General features: G+C 44.6%; 1 protein-coding gene across 1 annotated transcript in view; it reads left to right on the top strand.

The window, feature by feature from the left end:
* Positions 1–1,790: 1,790 nt before the first annotated feature.
* The window catches only part of LOC139583053 (laminin subunit alpha-4-like), a 31,339-nt gene continuing 15,183 nt past the window's right edge, over positions 1,791–17,946 (top strand). Inside the window, exons 1-14 of the mRNA XM_071413758.1 lie at positions 1,791–2,205; positions 5,681–5,782; positions 6,511–6,638; positions 7,036–7,116; positions 7,396–7,610; positions 8,311–8,411; positions 8,618–8,798; positions 9,932–10,015; positions 10,151–10,302; positions 10,617–10,727; positions 11,339–11,450; positions 11,728–11,892; positions 11,984–12,177; positions 13,545–13,661. Of these exons, the coding sequence (XP_071269859.1) occupies positions 2,089–2,205; positions 5,681–5,782; positions 6,511–6,638; positions 7,036–7,116; positions 7,396–7,610; positions 8,311–8,411; positions 8,618–8,798; positions 9,932–10,015; positions 10,151–10,302; positions 10,617–10,727; positions 11,339–11,450; positions 11,728–11,892; positions 11,984–12,177; positions 13,545–13,661 (1,860 nt within the window). The 5' untranslated portion in view covers positions 1,791–2,088. The remainder of the gene's footprint in view (positions 2,206–5,680; positions 5,783–6,510; positions 6,639–7,035; positions 7,117–7,395; positions 7,611–8,310; positions 8,412–8,617; positions 8,799–9,931; positions 10,016–10,150; positions 10,303–10,616; positions 10,728–11,338; positions 11,451–11,727; positions 11,893–11,983; positions 12,178–13,544; positions 13,662–17,946) is intronic.

The raw sequence follows: 17,946 nt of genomic DNA, 5'->3' as shown, positions 1-17,946 counted from the left end.
TCTGTCTCTGTCAAAACACCTAGATAATGTGCTGGCAGTAGCCTCTAATTCATCTCCTTATTATTCAGAGCAGTGAACGGATCCTTTCAAAGCAGTAGGGCACGCAGAACAACATCACTAAACACCAATGAACAATGCAGAACTGAGTGTCTCAGGTGGTGGCAGCACCATGCATCAGATCTCTTTCAGTCTTTTGATCAGAGCGCAGCAGCGTCATGACTGTTGTAGTATTCAGTGGGCGAGGAGGGGCAGGGAGCCTCATTCCAAGCTTTTCATCAGATTGATGGCCTTGCTGTGACTCCTGGGCTCAGTGGGCTGAATGGGGCAGTGTAGACCACCACAGACTGATTTACCCATGAAGGAGTGAACCTCTGTGAAGCCCACAGATTATTCCAGAAGGCGATGATGCCCTGTGAGTGATCTCCCCCTGTGTTTAGACCCTCTGCTGAGAATACCAATGTGCAATAGGGCAAACGGGGGAGGGACTCTCGGGGACCAAGAGGAGACTCACAGTCTCCTCAACAGCCTCTTCAACATGCAGCCAGAGACGTTTGTTTACATGGGGCTCACTGAGTTTAGACAAACCTTGCTGAGAGCTTGTGGGTTTCAGAACGCTGAATTGCTGCTTTTGGTTATAATAACATATTATGAGCTCTCTGCCTCTCACAAACCTTACATAAGGCAGTGTGTGTGCTGTGTCTGTGTGTGTGAGAGAGAAACCCTATGCATATTATAAAGGTTGGGGTTTGCTCTCCTTTGATGTGTCTCATTCAAGTGGACGTGGTTAACTGCCATGTTGTTGTGGGGTTGTTTTGCTCTTGCGCGGAAGGAACATCCCTAACATGCATCAATGGAATTTGACAACCTGTTTATTGGTCATCTGAGACATATAACTTCCACATGGTTCAGTCAGGACCAATGGCACAACTCAGCCGCGTTTGGAACGGCTTACAACACGCTCTTTGTAGGCAGAGACATGAAGCGAGAACAAAATCACACCTGTCACAATCTAATGTCCAGCATGACATGTCTCTTTATAGTCTTGAGTTCCTGCATTGAAAATGCCCATACACATAAAAACAGATACACAGAACAATACTTCCTTTGTGACTGAAAGTAGCAGTCAGTCAGTCCGTTAGCGGCCTCTTCCTGGTGTGTGGAAGCATCCTGACCCTTACACATTTTTCATAAATGAATCACCTTCTTTGGCGGTCTGACCTGGGTAAACAAACATAGAGGCGGTGCCGGCAAGGGAGAGGGGTGGAGGAGAAGGGGTGGGAGGGCAGCTGGTTTTCCTTCAGCCTGTACTACAGACAAGAGTGCTGAGGCTTATTCCGGCTGCCCTCTCTTCCTGGACGAGTGGAGCAAAGGGGGAAGGGATAGGGGTCTGAGGGGGTTTGGGGGTTGTGTCTGCTGCTCAGGCCCCCAAGGTGAAAGGGTGCCACACACGGACCCTGCAAACGGAGGCGACTGCTGCCAGACAACACTCAATGTGACTCTGACAGTCAGCGGTAGATATGCCGTCTGGATGTCTACACTACACTGTCTGTCTGCCTGCCTGCTGGACATACACACTAGTCTAGTGAACTCTCTATTGCTCTCTCCCCCCTCTCTCATCTCTCTCATCTCATCTCATCTCTCTCTCTTTCTCCCTCTCTCTCCCCCTCCCTCTCCCCCTCTCTCTCTCTCCCTCCCTCTCGCTCTCCCCCCTCTCTCTCTCTCCCCTCTCAATTCGACTATCTCCTATCCCACTCTCTCTCTCCCCCCATCTCTCCCACTCTCTCCAGACTTCCCATATGTATGTGATTTAAGCTCAGGCTCTGGGGAGAGGCAGGTCCGCTGGGGGAGGCGTAGGGGGGAGTTCGAGAGGAGAGAGGGAGGAGGGAGAGGAGGAAGTCCACACAGTTTACAGGACTTGGGACTGGGCTGGCGCAGGCACCGCATCTGGAGGTCGGACCAGTGGAAAAGTGAAACCAACGGGTGCAGTGGAGCAGGGAAAGAGCTGCCTATGTCCCAAAGAGACTTCACTACAGACGGGACAGGGAGAGACAGAGAGGGAGCAGTGCTCCACTGGACTAACACACAGACATGTCTGCTACTAGAGCTCTGCCATGCCTCTGCCTTCTTTTCTCCATCATCCTCTCAGGGATCGTCTGCCCAGCGGCTCCCAACGGTTTAGATTTGGAACAGCTTTCGGTGGTAAAAGTAAGACCAGACTTTTAGTTTTTTCCTCTGCTTGGCTGGTACAGGATGCATAGCAGGCTTCCAGTGCCTTATCACAGCTAAATATAGAGGGCCTGTTGTTGTTACAAACTTTTCCACGACTGTGGAAAGAGTCCTATCCTTTGGACTGTGTCATGTCAAAGACTTGTGCTGAATGCCTCTGTAGCTAAACCCTAACAGGTTTAGATTTGAGAGCCACTGTAAGACAGGCAGGTTTGTGAGTTAGACAGTGTGCTCCGTAGACATTTGTGAAGTGCTGGGGTGGTTTGGGTGTGAGAGGATCTTGCTGTGTGGATCTATATCTCTATGGCCGCACTCTGGCCACTCAGTGCTGCGTCTCAACCCTCTCTGTGTTCCGCCTGGGGTCGGGCTGTTAGCGGAGGAGCTCCAGCCGAGATCTCGATGAGGGCCGTGCCATTCTCCACTGGCACCCGCTGGCCCCCCAATAGGGCCCTAATGGAAACCAGCTGCCAAGTGTTGAGCAACACACGTAGAGTGAACACAGCAGGCAGAAAGAGCATGAAAAACAATACGTGACATGCTGTTGATGTATTTATAGTGGGTAGACTGGGTACAGGCTGGTATTTCCTGTTTGTGGGGACAATAGGGACCCCTATAATGGGCATCGAGCTTAAAGGTGCCTTCTTCTATCTCAGGGGGACACAGGCAAAACAATGGTGTCCAAAACTAGACTAATGTAAGAACAATGAATTGAATAGCTAGATTTGTGTGGGGGAGGGGCAGGGAGCAGACCCCCCATAGTGTTTCAATTGAGAATTGAACGATCTTCCGCCTCTTGTGAAATGTGAAGATTGTTTACTTGTTCTGTGAGCATTCGAATACCATTGTCCCATGAGGAGAATGAGGCCTCTCCACTGCAGACATATCGTCTCTGCTCTGTTTTTGGACTATGAGGAAATTCACATGACCTAACCAGGCCCTTTTCCCCCCAGTGTCTTCCGAGGAGTTAACCACTAAGCCAGGGACCGAAGCCTTCACCAGGGCCAAAGTCAATAAGCTATCTGCCCCTTATTGTGAGGAGTGGAATCAGGGAGGCATATGGTTTGTTGTTCCCATTGCAAAGAGAGCGGGATTTCACAGCCACACAGTCCCACAGCCTCAGACCTGAAGAGATGTAGATTTTGGACTGAATTCCTGTTTGAAACCAATTCTTTTTTTTTTTTTTGCCTGAGCTAAAACCCACTGTATTTATTCAGCGCTGTCCCAGAGGCAGACTCATGGTCAATCTTGTGAATCTAATAACATAGGCCTCCTCCAGCACTTCTGAACACATGATATGAACAGCTAGTGATAAACGCATACCATTTAACAATGTTCAGTCCTGTTAGAAGTGGAACCCAGTGACATAGTCTTTGGAACATGCTGCTACATATGAAACACAGAAAGGCTATACCGCATGGTGAATGACAATCTTTGTTCTCTACGGTAGTGGGCACACAGAGAAGAAGTTCCGAAATTGCTCACATTACAGAGGACATTCATAGTGGACCAGAAGGCTACAGATGTCCATTATTTCAATGTTCGTGCCATTTAGGAGCGGATTAGAGCATTCACCATGCTGTGAATTCTTATTGAGGGGTTCATTTTCAGTATCTCAGGATTACTCCCTATGCCCAGGGGAAATATCACCCAAAGTTTGGGCTTGGTTTTTGAATGAAAGGGGATCCGAAACTAAATTACATTTGAATGAAAGCATTAATACGAACAGGAAATAATGTAATTAGATATGACGTGGTGTAAAGGCTACTGGGTTGTATATACACTTGAGTCCTAAATGGCACACTATTCCCTATATAGTGCACTACTTTTGACCAGAACCCTACTGTATTGGCCTTGGTGGTCAAAAGTAGTGCACTGTGTAGGGAATCGGTTGCCATTTGGGACACAGACTATCCCACACTAAACCATCTGCTGATTCTGCTCCATCTTTCCCAGGAACCTCTTGTCCCATGGGTCTGGTTGTGTATGCATCGTCCAGCTGTTTGACCCGTCACAGGGTGTCACACAGCTAATCAATCTAAATCCAGTCATTAGCAACGAAGGCTCATTCTTCAGCACTGTCAGCCACCGCTAAAACCGGTGGACTAACATTCTGTGGTGGACTTAGAACCCATGTCCAATGGCCTCATCTGTGATATGGATCTCTAGACTGCTTATCGTCCCAGTACCCAGTCAGATCATTTTACATTATGTCTGGCCTCTAACATCTACTCTTTAGTATGTGTTAATAGTTAAATAAAAGGTTAAATAAAAAGTATGTCATCAATTGTCATGCAAACATACTGTATGTGTGCGTGCACAAGGTCAGTAGAATTGATTGAACTATAACCAGGACATCATATAACATCGTAACAATATGATGTATAAGTCTGTTCTTATTTACTTTGTGTACTATAGGTCAGGAAAGCCACAGGAAGGGAGGGGCTACAGGGAAAAATCTGCCCTGGTCATGAAAGCACTGCTGTTCACAGGATGTTCCACATTAGTGCACTGGAGAGGCATTTCTTTGTCTCACGGCCTGCTCACGAATAAATCAAGGGAAAATATGCATCACAACTGGGAGCATACAGTATCACTGGAATGTATGATGTATTTGTCCCAGCCACTCTGGATGGAACAAGGGGGCAAACTTGGCATTCTTACAGTAGGCCGATATGAACAGAGTGGTATTGTATGATCAGTGCGCTCTTTGAATGGGGTGACTGAAGATCAAAGTGATGTGTGTGGGGGGAGGAAGGGGTGGGGAGAGGGGTTACTGAACTCTGACATCACACTGCAGCAGGAAACCGCCTCTAAGTGGATTTACATGTACTAGACGTGGGATGACTAAAAGTACTGTCTCATAAATTCCGTGTAGGCCGTGTGAGGGAGAAACTCTAGAGGTGTCGGAGCTGGGACTGTCATTCCCACATCCCTGCACTTTAATCCACAGCACTACCAGTGGCATAGAAAGTGGCAGAGGGAATTTGGCACAAATGTTTTGTGTAACTGACGTTCTGTAAATATATTACAGAGCAGTATCGAGTATGTAATACTTTTTCCCCTGATCAAGTACTGTGCTTAACTTTCACATCTTACAGTAGCTGAATAAGAGAGCATCTTCTCCCATGAAGGAATGCGAGTGTGTTTGATAAGAGATGTTGTGGGAAAACAGTGGAACGTTGTATCACATTGATGACAGACAACCTAAGCCAGTCTGGCCAAAACGATTCCAGGTGCTCTACTTTCTGAAATTGCTGTTGAATGATAGAGTGCCTCGTTAGCAACTTGGCATTAACGTCAGGAACCCAGCTGCTCTCTGGTCAATGTGTTTCTTATTCTGCAGCCATTGAACTGGTTCATTTTAGACAGATCAGGTTCAGGGGCAAATTTGTATTTGTGGGAAACTGAGGTTGTACTCCGTTAACAAAAATCTCCCTCATGTTCCCTCTCTTAGGTGTGTGCAAAAGGATATTTCCTCAGTAACCAGAACAAATGCCTACCATGTAACTGCAAAGGCCATTCAGAAGCCTGTGAGGAGATCACCGGCATTTGTATAGTAAGTATTTCCCCATGTATTACATCCTCTTGATTAATCATTATTACACTATGGTGTAATAGATTATAATCTTTAGATTACAATCTACTATTATATCAGTAATAGATTTCAACTAGATTACACTCTTTTGGGTAGAGTTTTTTAAATATATATATATTCAATATCACTCCGTCAAGGGAAATATAGTATTCTTTCTCACAAAGATATCTACATATATTTTAGGGTGATGCGTATCCCTGGAAATAATCAGAATTCATGTAAACATTACAGTTTTGAAAATGTAGCGATAATGCCTTGCATTACACCTGGGAAGAAAACAGTTCCATTTGCTCAACCATTGGCTCAACTTACCCCAAGGCAAACATTTTGACTATATTAGCCCACACAGCCACAAGGATGCCCTTTCATGCTAGGTTTAGGACCTTATATGAAGCTTATAGAGAACTAATGTATAGAACAATCTTAAAATGATCTACTTTGGTTTAGATACAAGCATCATCAAACCTCTAACACAAATACATTTCTTTGACTTGGTGAAAATAAAATCTTTGGGACCTAACTTACTTACCACTTTTATATGTGGTTTTTTCCTTCACAGGCTCCATGAAAGGATAGCCCCTTCCTAAATATTTGGTCAAATTATGAACTTTGTGTATGGTTTCCTAGAAACAAGGGTAGCTCAACTTACCCCTTTGGCTCAACATACCCCACTCTCCCCTACCATACAGTCATGTCAGGACCACACCACTGGGGATTTCTGTGAGATCTGTGAAGATGGATACATGCCTGACGTCAACACATACGGACAACACTCCTGCCGGCCGTGCGCCTGTCCCCTCTCGATCCCCTCCAACAAGTAAGCCACAGCGCCCGTACCGCCAGACCCTACTGTTGTGTCGGCCCTGCAGGGAGAAGCCTCCCGCTGGGCAACTGGTTGAATCAACGTTGTTTCCACGTCATAAAAAAACATTTATACAAATCTGATGACGTTGAATCAGCGTGAAAAAAACGGATTGAATTTGCCAAAAGTCATCCACGTAAAGGAATTTCGTCTTCCTCTCACCCAAGTTGTAATCTAAATCCAATGACATGGTGCCATTTTGTGTTGATTTCATGTTTAATTCACGTTAGTAGACGTCTCAACCAAATGTAAATCGGGAACTAGACTTTCAAATGACGTCTGTGCCCAGTGGGCTGTGTGTTGGCGGGCAGAGCTCACTGACTAACATTCTTTCCCCTGTGTGTCTGGCCAGCTTTGCACAGCACTGTGACAGAAGCAGTAACATCCTACGGTGCAAGTGCCAAGAGGGCTATGCTGGACATTACTGTGAGAGGTCAGTGCTGACAGGGACTTGGCTTGGCCACAACCATGAGTTACTGCAACTCCACCATGGGAGCAATTACACTCATAACATTAAATCAGCTCAAGTAGCCACAAATGAAACTCTTGCATTTCCACCTATTTCTACATTTTGAATATGGGCCAATTTTTCTGAACCTGAAAGGAAAATATTTGGAAATGCTTTCAAATAACAATGATGTTTCAGTATAAGTGATTAAGACATCCTAAGTCAAACAATTATTGGCAATCGCCTTGCATCTTCCTCACCCAGATGTGCTCCGGGTTTCTATGGCAACCCCATGGTGATTGGTGACTCCTGTAAGAGGTGTGACTGTAACGGTAACTCGGACCCCAACCACATCTTCAATGAATGCCACAACGTGACCGGCTTCTGTCAGAACTGCTGGGGGGACACGGCTGGAGCCAACTGTGAACGGTGTGCCCCGGGTTTCTACGGTGATGCCATCAGTGCCAAGAACTGCAGAGGTGCGTGCCAACTTGTCAAGAGTACTATTAAACACGACTTACTCTAAGGCCTTTGCTCCACTAATATAAGTCAGCCCTACTGTCAATGAAGACTACCCATGGAAAAACATAGAGAACAAAATAGATTTTTATACGTCTAAAGATAATGCCCACTTGTCTGGAGGGTGAAGATATGTTCATGAGCAGTAATATGCTTAACTTTGTATTTGAACCCTGCTTTTACCTTGCTCTTCGTCTTAAAGGGTTACTATGGCTTTGTCTTCAATAGAGCTCTAACAATCCCCCCTTGTGTTGCTCATAATGGGTGTTATAGACATACGCCAATTACAAAGCTCTATGTGAAACAAAGTCTATTTTGTGTGTTTACATAGTTTGGCAGGCTGCCATGCTCTAATGCCTCCATGCCTCAGAGACAGTGCAGTACAACAAAGATAACCTTGTGGCATGTGCACATCGGTGGAAGAATAGCATCACGGAAAGTCAAGCTCTAGTAACTCTACGAGACAATAGAGTCGATCTTCTGGTCACTTGTAGAAAACGTCATAGAATACTAATGGACATGGGAAACTCCTTGTCAATCTGTTGCAGGATTAGCATTTGTATTGTCCTCCGCAAGGACAAAAATAACCTTTTCCATTGTGACCATGTCATGCTTCTGTGACCCGCGCTGTATTAACTATGAGTGTGTCGTGCGTTACAGCGTGTGAGTGCAGCAAGTGCGGGACAGGTTCGTGTGACGACAGGACCGGGACGTGTCACTGTAAGCCTGGTGTCACCGGCCGACTCTGTGACCGATGTGAGGTGAGTCACTCAAGGGCCTTATCAAGGCGAGCCGTACAACCATGTGGACACACATTCACACCGTCTTTCCTGATAACTAAGCAAAGCAGGTGCAGAAGAGAGCAGACAAAATCATTTAGGCTACTGTGAACATGTAGTTAACAACAGCATGAACAACAACAACAAGCAAAACGAACTATAAGGCTTGTGTCTATAATGTGCTTTAGGAGGGTCACACAGGTTTCAACAGTTGCCAGGGCTGCCGGAGGTGTGACTGTGGGGCTGCCGGTCTCCGGCCTACTTGTCACCCTCTGACCCACAGCTGCCAGTGCCAGCCAGGGGCCGGAGGCCGATACTGCGAGCGCTGCCTCCCAGACCACTGGAACTACGGCCCCTCAGGGTGCCAGAGTAAGTCATGTGTGACCCTACTCCCGTCTCAATCACCAACATGCAGGAAATGATGGAATCAAAAGCTAGTGTCTGTCATACATGTCAAAAAATCACTCTCTCTGAGTTTCACACACTCAAAAACATAAACAACCCAGACCAGTTTGGTGAAACATTGGGAACCGATGTTGTTTTCCCCAGAGTTTTTACTGCAGCTAACTAGCCAGTCCACTGTTCCCACACCCACTCATACATGATGTCAGGCAGGCATCTGCTGCAATCTGCAGTCCCGGGGCCAGCTGTACACATCTGTACACGACCACAAGGACAGACTGCAGCTAGCATCCGACTTTCCTCTGACATCACCACCCAGCCCCAATTGATCTGGCCAGCTGCCAAAATCATCCCACAGCCACATTATAGAGAACCAGGGAACTAAGTTCAAGTTTTATTTGTCACATGCACAAGTACAGTGAAATGCTTAAAGCTGCAATGTAACTTTTGGGCGACCCAACCAAATTCACATAGAAATGGGAGTTGTAGATCTGTCATTCTCATTGAAAGCAAGTCTAAGAAGCGGTAGATATATTACGCTATTTCTATGCTTCCCATTCTTAACTTTCGTTTTTGCGTCTTTCACCTTCGTTTTTGTACACCAGCTTCAAACAGCTGAAAATACAATATTTTTGGCTATTGAAAAGTTATTCCACAGTGGTCTAGATGGTACAATGATTCTCTACACTTTGCATAGATTGTTTTGTCACATAAACTGAAATTAGGCCGAACTTTTAGAATTTTAGCATCCAGGCAATGGCGGAGCGATTTCGGCATGTTGCATCTTTCACTTGCAAGCCCTACCCAACAGCGCAGTATTCAAAAGTATAAATTATAAGAAAGTACAAAACATGAGAAATAAGAACTAAGAGAGGAAGCTATATACAATACAAGCTCAGAGCCAGTACCAAACCACTCAGCACGTGCAGCACCACTCCTTCCCAGACATAATACTCACCATGGGTTCCATCATATTTTTGGTACCCAGACTGACTCTCACATGTCCAGCTGATAAAGCATTCGACTTGATCAAAGGAACTCCACATGTAATCAACTGTAGCTATATGAGGTGCATGTGTGTGTCTGTTTCTTCCATCCAGAATGTGACTGTGCTAGCGGGCACTGTGACATGCACACTGGGGAGTGTTTGCCAGAAGCAGCCATGGTCAACCCCTGCAACATCAGTAAGAGGGCCTGGTTAGAAATAAAAGACATTTCAGTTCATCGTAAACAACTATTTATTTGTGTTGGACTGATGTGATGTTGGGGAAATTACATAGAAAATCATTTGTCCTCATTTGGCTCCTCCCTCCTATCAGGTTGTGATGAGTGTATCTGGCACCTGATTGGTGACCTGAGGCTATCCAATAAGACGCTGGACCAGGTGAAGGTCAGTGTGTTGAACATCTCCACTGGGGCTGCAGCCAACGACAGGCTCAAGTACTACAACTACACCGCCCACCGTCTGCAGGTAGAGTACAGCCTCTCTTTCTGCTCACGCTGATATAGTCGGGACTCAATCATGTTGATACACACCTATATTATCAGTTCATTCTGATTTAAACAAGAGAAATAAGCAACTCAACTTCAGGAGTTTAACTATTACAAAGCCACTGGATATTGGCAAATCTCACACACTAAACACCCAAACAACCACCCAACCAACTAACTAACCAACCAATACACCAACCATCGTACAGTGCACATCACACAATTCTCACATGCATTGACTGTGTTGTAATAGTATTGTGTAAGTGTATCTAATTTCTCCCGTTTTGTTTTCAGACTCAGTTTATGAACTGGAGGAATAAGTCATCTATGATGAGGACACAGACAGGGCAGCTGGAGGAGGCCAGTGCTGCTCTACTCTCAGACATGAACCATCTGGCAGAGACAGTAAGAGGACACCTTCATCACTCCTCTTCCTCCCTCTTTCACTGTTTACATTACTCTGGAGGTGAAATAAAGTCCACCTGCAGAAAACCATTTCTATTAATCCCGAAACACAACCAAAACAAACTGTAAATGCATCCAACAAGTTTGTAGAGTCACAAGCTTGACGTAGTCATTGCATGCTGGGAATATGGGGCCGATCACTAAACTTTTGACCAATTTTAATACACTAATAAGGGAATTTCCCCAAATATCTATGACATCCTCAAATGGGGGGACTAGATACATGAAGTGCTTTCATTTCTAAACGGTAAAACAGATATGTATGAAAATACCCTAGCAAAAAAAAAGGTGACACTGTACTGTCGCCTGAGAAAAAAATATTTGACCTCAAATACAAAATCCTGGAGTATAGAGCCAGGAAGAATGTTTTAGCTTCACTGTCCAAATAAATACGTAGGGGAGTGTAGATCAGTTAGCTTATCTCTCAGAGCCATCAAATCTATTTTATTGAGCTGTAGTGGTAGTGTCCGGACTGTGTGATTGATTTGTGTGTTCTTGTGGTGTTTGTCTTGACTATGTCATTGATGTGTCTGGTGTTTGTGGTGGGCCAGGAGAGTGTAGTGAAGTCCATGGGGGACCGAGTGGATGAAGACACACTACAAAGCGTCACTCTGGCTGACGAGCTGACCACTAACCTCACCGCCCTCAACGTACTCATTGAAGGTAATTTTAGGCCTGCTAAAGCTACACTGCTATGCCTCTTTGAGTACTGTCCACCTCCCCGTGATTATTAAGGCTTTTAAATGTTGATATGTGATATTCAATAACTTTTGAATGGCGCCTTGGCTTAAGGTTGAAATCCAAATCACCTTTGCTGTATTTCCTACTGTCATCCATTTATCAGCGTTTGAGTTTACGTGGGGTGCTTCTGGTAACGCGGCCTCAGTCATATCCCAGCCTTCCTTCACCATGTGCTCCCTGTTATGTTTGTGTCTCACAGAAATGATCAGTGACTGGGAGCTCTACAGTGTCCATCAGGACCTGGACCCAGAGGTCATCAGAAAGAAGACGGCCATGGCCGAGGGCATGGTGACATTGATGAAGAAACTGGACCTGTCCCCACGAGAGCCCACCGCCACCGATGAGTCCACGGAGGCCCACGACCGTGAGGAAAACACGTGCATGCGCACACACACACATTTTTGATGATGTGTTACAAAAGGCTGCATTCGTGGTCCCATTTGTGTGTCGTTCAGTCCTTAGACACGTGCGTCAGCTGGAGAAGAAGCTGATCAGTACGGAAGGCCGCGTGGCCCCGGTACGGGAGGTGCTCTCCCGCTTCACCAAAAAGCTCTCTGAGGCCCAGGAGATCCTCCAGAAGGCTGCCAACACTGTCCAGGAGACGGAGGACATGAACAAGGCCAACACCGTCAAATTCCAGAGGAGTGAGGTAACTTCCCACAACCCCGGGGTCCTCTTGGCCCAAACCGTGCCGCCGGGAGCCGCTCTCGTCCTGGCTCCCCAAATGTCTCTAGCTGACTCCCTGACTCCCAGCCTCCCTGATCCTCTGACTCTCTGACTGACTTCCTTACTGGCTGCCTGACTGACTGACTGCCTGCTGGCCTGACTCCCTGGCTCTCTGGTTTCCAGCTCTCTGTGTTCGTCCGCTTGGGTTTATTACTACAGCTCACTGTGAGAACGCCCTGATAAAAAGATAAGTGCAGCTCAAGCCTGCTCTGGGGGAGTGTGATGTTGTTGAGTTCTGCCTCAGTGCAGTCTACCTCTATCTCCCCTCTGAATGTTGCAGGAGTTCAGCTTGGCTTTATCACTGGGAAGCAACACTGTCCTGCTCCTGCCAAGGAATAGACCAGATATTCCTCTCCATCTGTATGGGGATTGTTGTTGTTCCCAAAGTCTGCCAGAGAACTCAATTACCCGTGGTATTTAGTAGTAGAGAACAGTAACACAGAAACAGCTGTTGGATTGGATTGTTCGGAGGCACAAACTGGGGGAGATGCATTACTGCACCACACAATCGTATCCCCATATAAAGAGGCTATGCCCCTTAGAGTTAAATACCTACAGCTGCTTGACATTGAATTGGGGATCATGTGTACAGTCATTCTATAAAGCTCCTTAACATTTATTTAAGTCTGGGGCATGTCTGTTCTGTTTATAGATCCGAAATACAATACAACAGGCCTGTTGGTCCTATTCATTATGGTGTGACAACCTGAGGGATTGTGATTCTTTGTAGAACACAGACTGGCCTGTTGTCATGCCCAGGTTGACATTATGGGCCCACTGTGGTTGTGCTCCAGTGGAGCTTGGAGCAGCCAGCTGCTGCAGTGCCGCATGTGTGTGTTATCCCCATGATCAGGGACTCTGCTGTAAACCAATGACATGAACGGTGCACTGTCCAAACAGGAGGCCTCCCATAATCTGGGGCTCTTCCTTCCATAAGCAGATTGGTCAACACTAGTCAACACTAGCAACAGAAACAAAGCCAGGGTTACTATGAGGGTAGGACGATGTTACTGTGCTATACTTATATCTTTGTCAACAAATATCCCTATCTTGCCTCTTTGGGGAAAAACACATTTTTCATCATTTTCATTTCACGTTTAATATTATTGTTCCTATGAGTTATGTACTTTGTGATAAGAGGGTTCATATGGGAGACATGCATTACCTGTACTCACTACACATAATGTATAACCTGTCCTCGTATAGCTCCTCCCACCAGCCTCCTTTGCTCTGTACTACAAAAATGAAAATATTCAAGTAGTCACCAGTCCTGTCCACTCTCTCTCCCAGGCCAAGCAGCAGATACTGATGGAGAACTACGAAGCTGTGAATGACACCTTGCAGACAGCTGAAGACCTCATCATGGACACTGAGAATACTGTTGCTGAGATGGTTCTCCTGGTGCAGGTAAGGCCTGTTCTCTTTCTGTACACACCACAGTCACCATTAGCCTATGCCTGAAAGCTTTGTATTTTGGACCCACTGAATGAGGTCACCTGTATTATACATGTAATTACGATGGATTGGATTGCTTCAGTGCATGTTTTGAATACAGTACCTTCAGAAAGTATTCATACCCCTTTACTTGTTCCACATTTCGTTGTGTTACAGCCTGAATTCAAAATGGATTAAATAGCTGTTTTTTCCCTCACCCATCTATCCCATAATGACAAAGTGAAGACATGTTTTTAGAAAATGTTTTCAAATGTATTGAAAATGAAATACAGAAATATCTCATTTTGGGGGCCTCCCGAGTGGCGCAGCGGTCTAAGGCACTGCATTGCAATTCTTGAGGTGTCACTACAGACCCGGATTCGATCCCAGGCTGTGTCGCAGCCGGCTGTGACCGGGAGACCCATGAGGCAGCGAACAATTGGCACAGCGTCATCCGGGTTAGGGGAGGGTTTGGCCAGCCGGTATGTCCTTGTCCCATTGTGCTCTAGCGACTCCTTATGGAGGGTCGGGCGCATGCAAGCTGACTTCGGTCGCCAGCTGTACGGTGTTTCCTCCAACACGTTGGTGTGGCTGGCTTCCGGGTTAAGCGAGCAGTGTGTCAAAAAGCAGTGCGGGGTCGTGTTTCGGGGGACGCACGGCTCTCGACCTTCGCCTCTCCCGAGTCCGTACGGTGGTTACAGTGATGGGACAAGACTGTAACTACCAATTGGATATCACGAAATTGGGGAGAAAAAGGGGTAAAAAAATAGAATACATAAAATACATGTTAGAATCACCTTTGGCAGTAATTACAGCTGTAAGTCTTTCTGGGTAAGTCTCTAAGAGCTTTGCACACCTGGATTGTACAGTATTAGCAAATTATTATTTAAAAAATTATTTAAGCTCTTTCAAGTTAGTTGTTGATCATTGCTAGACAGCCATTCTCAAGTCTTGCCAAAGATTTTCAAGTCAAAACTGTAACTAGGCTACTCAGCAACATTCAATGTCGTCTTGGTAAACAACTCCAGTGTATATTTGGCCTTGTGTTTTAGGTTATTGTCCTGCTGAAAGGTGAAAGGACTCCCAGTTTCTGTTGGAAAGCAGACTGAATAAGGTTTTCCTCTAGGATTGCCTGTGCTGTGCTTAGCTCTATTCCATTTATTTTTATCCAAAAGAAAACTCCATAGTCCTTGCCGATGACACGCATACCCATAATATGATGCAGCCACCACCATGCTTGAAAATATGAAGAGTGGTACTCAGTGATGTGTCGTGTTGATTTTGCCCTAAACATAACACTTTTATATTCAGGACATAAAGCTAATTTCGTTGCCAAATCTTTTACAGTTTTACTTTAGTGCCTTATTCAGGATGCATATTTTAGAAAATGTGTATTCTGTATAGGCTTCCTTCTTTTCACATTGTCATTTAGGTTAGTATTGTGGAGTAACTACAATGTAAACTCTGTAACGGTTTTAAAGTCAGCATTGCTCTCATGGTGAAACCCCTGAGCGGTTTCCTCCTCTCCGGCAACTGAGTTTGGAAGGACGCCTGTATCTTTGTAGTGACTGGGTGTATCGATACACCATCCAAAGTGTAATTAATCACTCCTGAAAAGGATATTCAATGTCTGCTTTTTTTTAAATCTACCATTAGGTGCCCTTCTTTGCGAGGCATTGGAAAACCTCCCTGGTCTTTGTGGTTGAATCTGTGTTTGAAATTCACTGCTCGGCTGGGGGATCTTACAGATAATTGTATTTGTGGGTTACAGAGATGAGGTATTCAAAAACCAGGTTAAACACTATTATTGCACACAGAGTGAGTCCATGCAACTTATTATGTAAGTCACATTGTTATGCACATTTTTACGCCTGAACACATTTAGGCTTGTCATAACAAAGGGGTTGAATACTTATTGACTAAAGACATTTCAACTTTTAATTTTCTATTAATTTGTAAAAATGTCTCAAAACATAATTCCACTTTGACATTATGGGGTATTGTGTGTAGGCCAGTGACACAAAATCTAAATGGAATCCCTTTTAAATTCAGGCTTTAACACAACAAAATGTGGAAAAAGTCAAGGGGTGTGAATACTTTCTGAAGGCACTGTATGGCATGACAGGGAGAGTACCATGTATTGTCAATGCACTTAGTATGAAGTAGAGGTCGACCGATTATGATTTTTCAACGCCGATACTGATACCGATTATTGTAGGACCAAATAAAACGATACCGATTAATCGGCCGTTTTTTTATTTTTTATTTGTAATAATGACAATTACAACAATACTGAATGAACACTTATTTTAACTTAATACATCAATAAAATCAATTTAGCCTCAAATAAATAATGAAACATGTTCAATTTGGTTTAAATAATGCAAAAACAAAGTGTTGGAGAAGAAAGTAAAAGTGCAATATGTGCCATGTAAGAAAGCTAACTTTCAAGTTCCTTGCTCAGAACATGAGAACATATGAAAGCTGGTGGTTCCTTTTAACATGAGTCTTCAATATTCCCAGGTAAGAATTTTTAGGTTATAGTTATTATATGAATTATAGGACTATTTCTCTCTATACGATTTGTATTTCATATACCTTTGACTATTGGGTGTTCTTATAGGCACTTTAGTATTGCCAGTGTAACAGTATAGCTTCCGTCCCTCTCCTCGCTCCTACCTGGGCTCGAACCAGGAACACATCGACAACAGCCACCCTCGAAGCAGCGTTACTCATGCAGAGCAAGGGGAACAACTTCTCCAAGTCTCAGAGCGAGTGACGTTTGAAACGCTATTAGCGCGCACCCCGCTAACTAGCTAGCCATTTCACACCAGCCTAATCTCGGGAGTTGATAGGCTTGAAGTCATAAACAGCGCAATGCTGGCAAATTGAATGCTGGCAAATTTGAAGAGCTGCTAGCAAAACGCAGGAAAGTGCTGTTTGAATGAATGCTTACGAGCCTGCTGCTGCCTACCACCACTCAGTCAGACTGCTCTATCAAATCATAGACTTAATTATAACATAATAACACACAGAAATACGAGCCTTAGGTCATTAATATGGTCGAATCCGGAAACTATCATATCGAAAACAAAACGTTTATTCTTTCAGTGAAATACGGAACTGTTCCGTATTTTATCTAACGGGTGGCATCCATAAGTCTAAATATTCCTGTTACATTGCACAACCTTCAATGTTATGTCATAATTACGTAAAATTCTGGCAAATTAGTTCGCAACGAGCCAGGCGGCCCAAACTGTTGCATATACCCTGACTCTGCGTGCAATGAACGCAAGAGAAGTGACACAATTTTACCTGGTTAATATTGCCTGCTAACCTGGATTTCTTTTAGCTAAATATGCAGGTTTAAAAATATATACTTCTGTGTATTGATTTTAAGAAAGGCATTGATGTTTATGGTTAGGTACAGTCGTGCAACGATTGTGCTTTTTTCGCAAATGCGCTTTTGTTAAATCATCCCCCGTTTGGCGAAGTTGGCTGTCTTTGTTAGGAAGAAATAGTCTTCACACAGTTCGCAACGAGCCAGGCGGCCCAAACTGCTGCATATACCCTGACTCTGTTGCAAGAGAAGTGACACAATTTTCCTAGTTAAAAGAAATTCATGTTAGCAGGCAATATTAACTAAATATGCAGGTTTAAAAATATATACTTGTGGATTGATTTTAAGAAAGGCATTGATGTTTATGTTTAGGTACACATTGGAGCAACGACAGTCCTGTTTCGCGAATGTGCACTGCATCGATTATATGCAACGCAGGGCACGCTAGATAAACTAGTAATATCATCAACCATGTGTAGTTAACTAGTGATTATGATTGATTGATTGTTTTTTATAAGATAAGTTTAATGCTAGCTAGCAACTTACCGTGGCTTCTTACTGCATTTGCGTAACAGGCAGGCTCCTCGTGGAGTGCAATGTAAAGCAGGTGTTTAGAGCGTTGGACTAGTTAACCATAAGGTTGCAAGATTGAATCCCCGAGCTGACAAGGTAAAAATCTGTCGTTCTGTCCCTGAACAAGGCAGTTAACCCACCGTTCCTAGGCCGTCATTGAAAATAAGAATGTGTTCTTAACTGACTTGCCTAGTTAAATACAGGTGTAAAAAATAAAAAATAAAAAGGCAAAATCGGTGTCCAAAAATACCGATTTCCGATTGTTATGACAACTTGAAATCGGCCCTAATTAATCGGCCATTCCGATTAATCGGTTGACCTCTAGTATGAATCCATGACAAATCT

This window comes from Salvelinus alpinus, chromosome 8 (assembly GCF_045679555.1).
Source record: "Salvelinus alpinus chromosome 8, SLU_Salpinus.1, whole genome shotgun sequence".
NCBI lineage: Eukaryota > Metazoa > Chordata > Actinopteri > Salmoniformes > Salmonidae > Salvelinus > Salvelinus alpinus.
The sequence above is the reverse complement of the archived record's forward strand: the minus strand, read 5'-3'. Positions and strand labels throughout refer to the sequence as shown.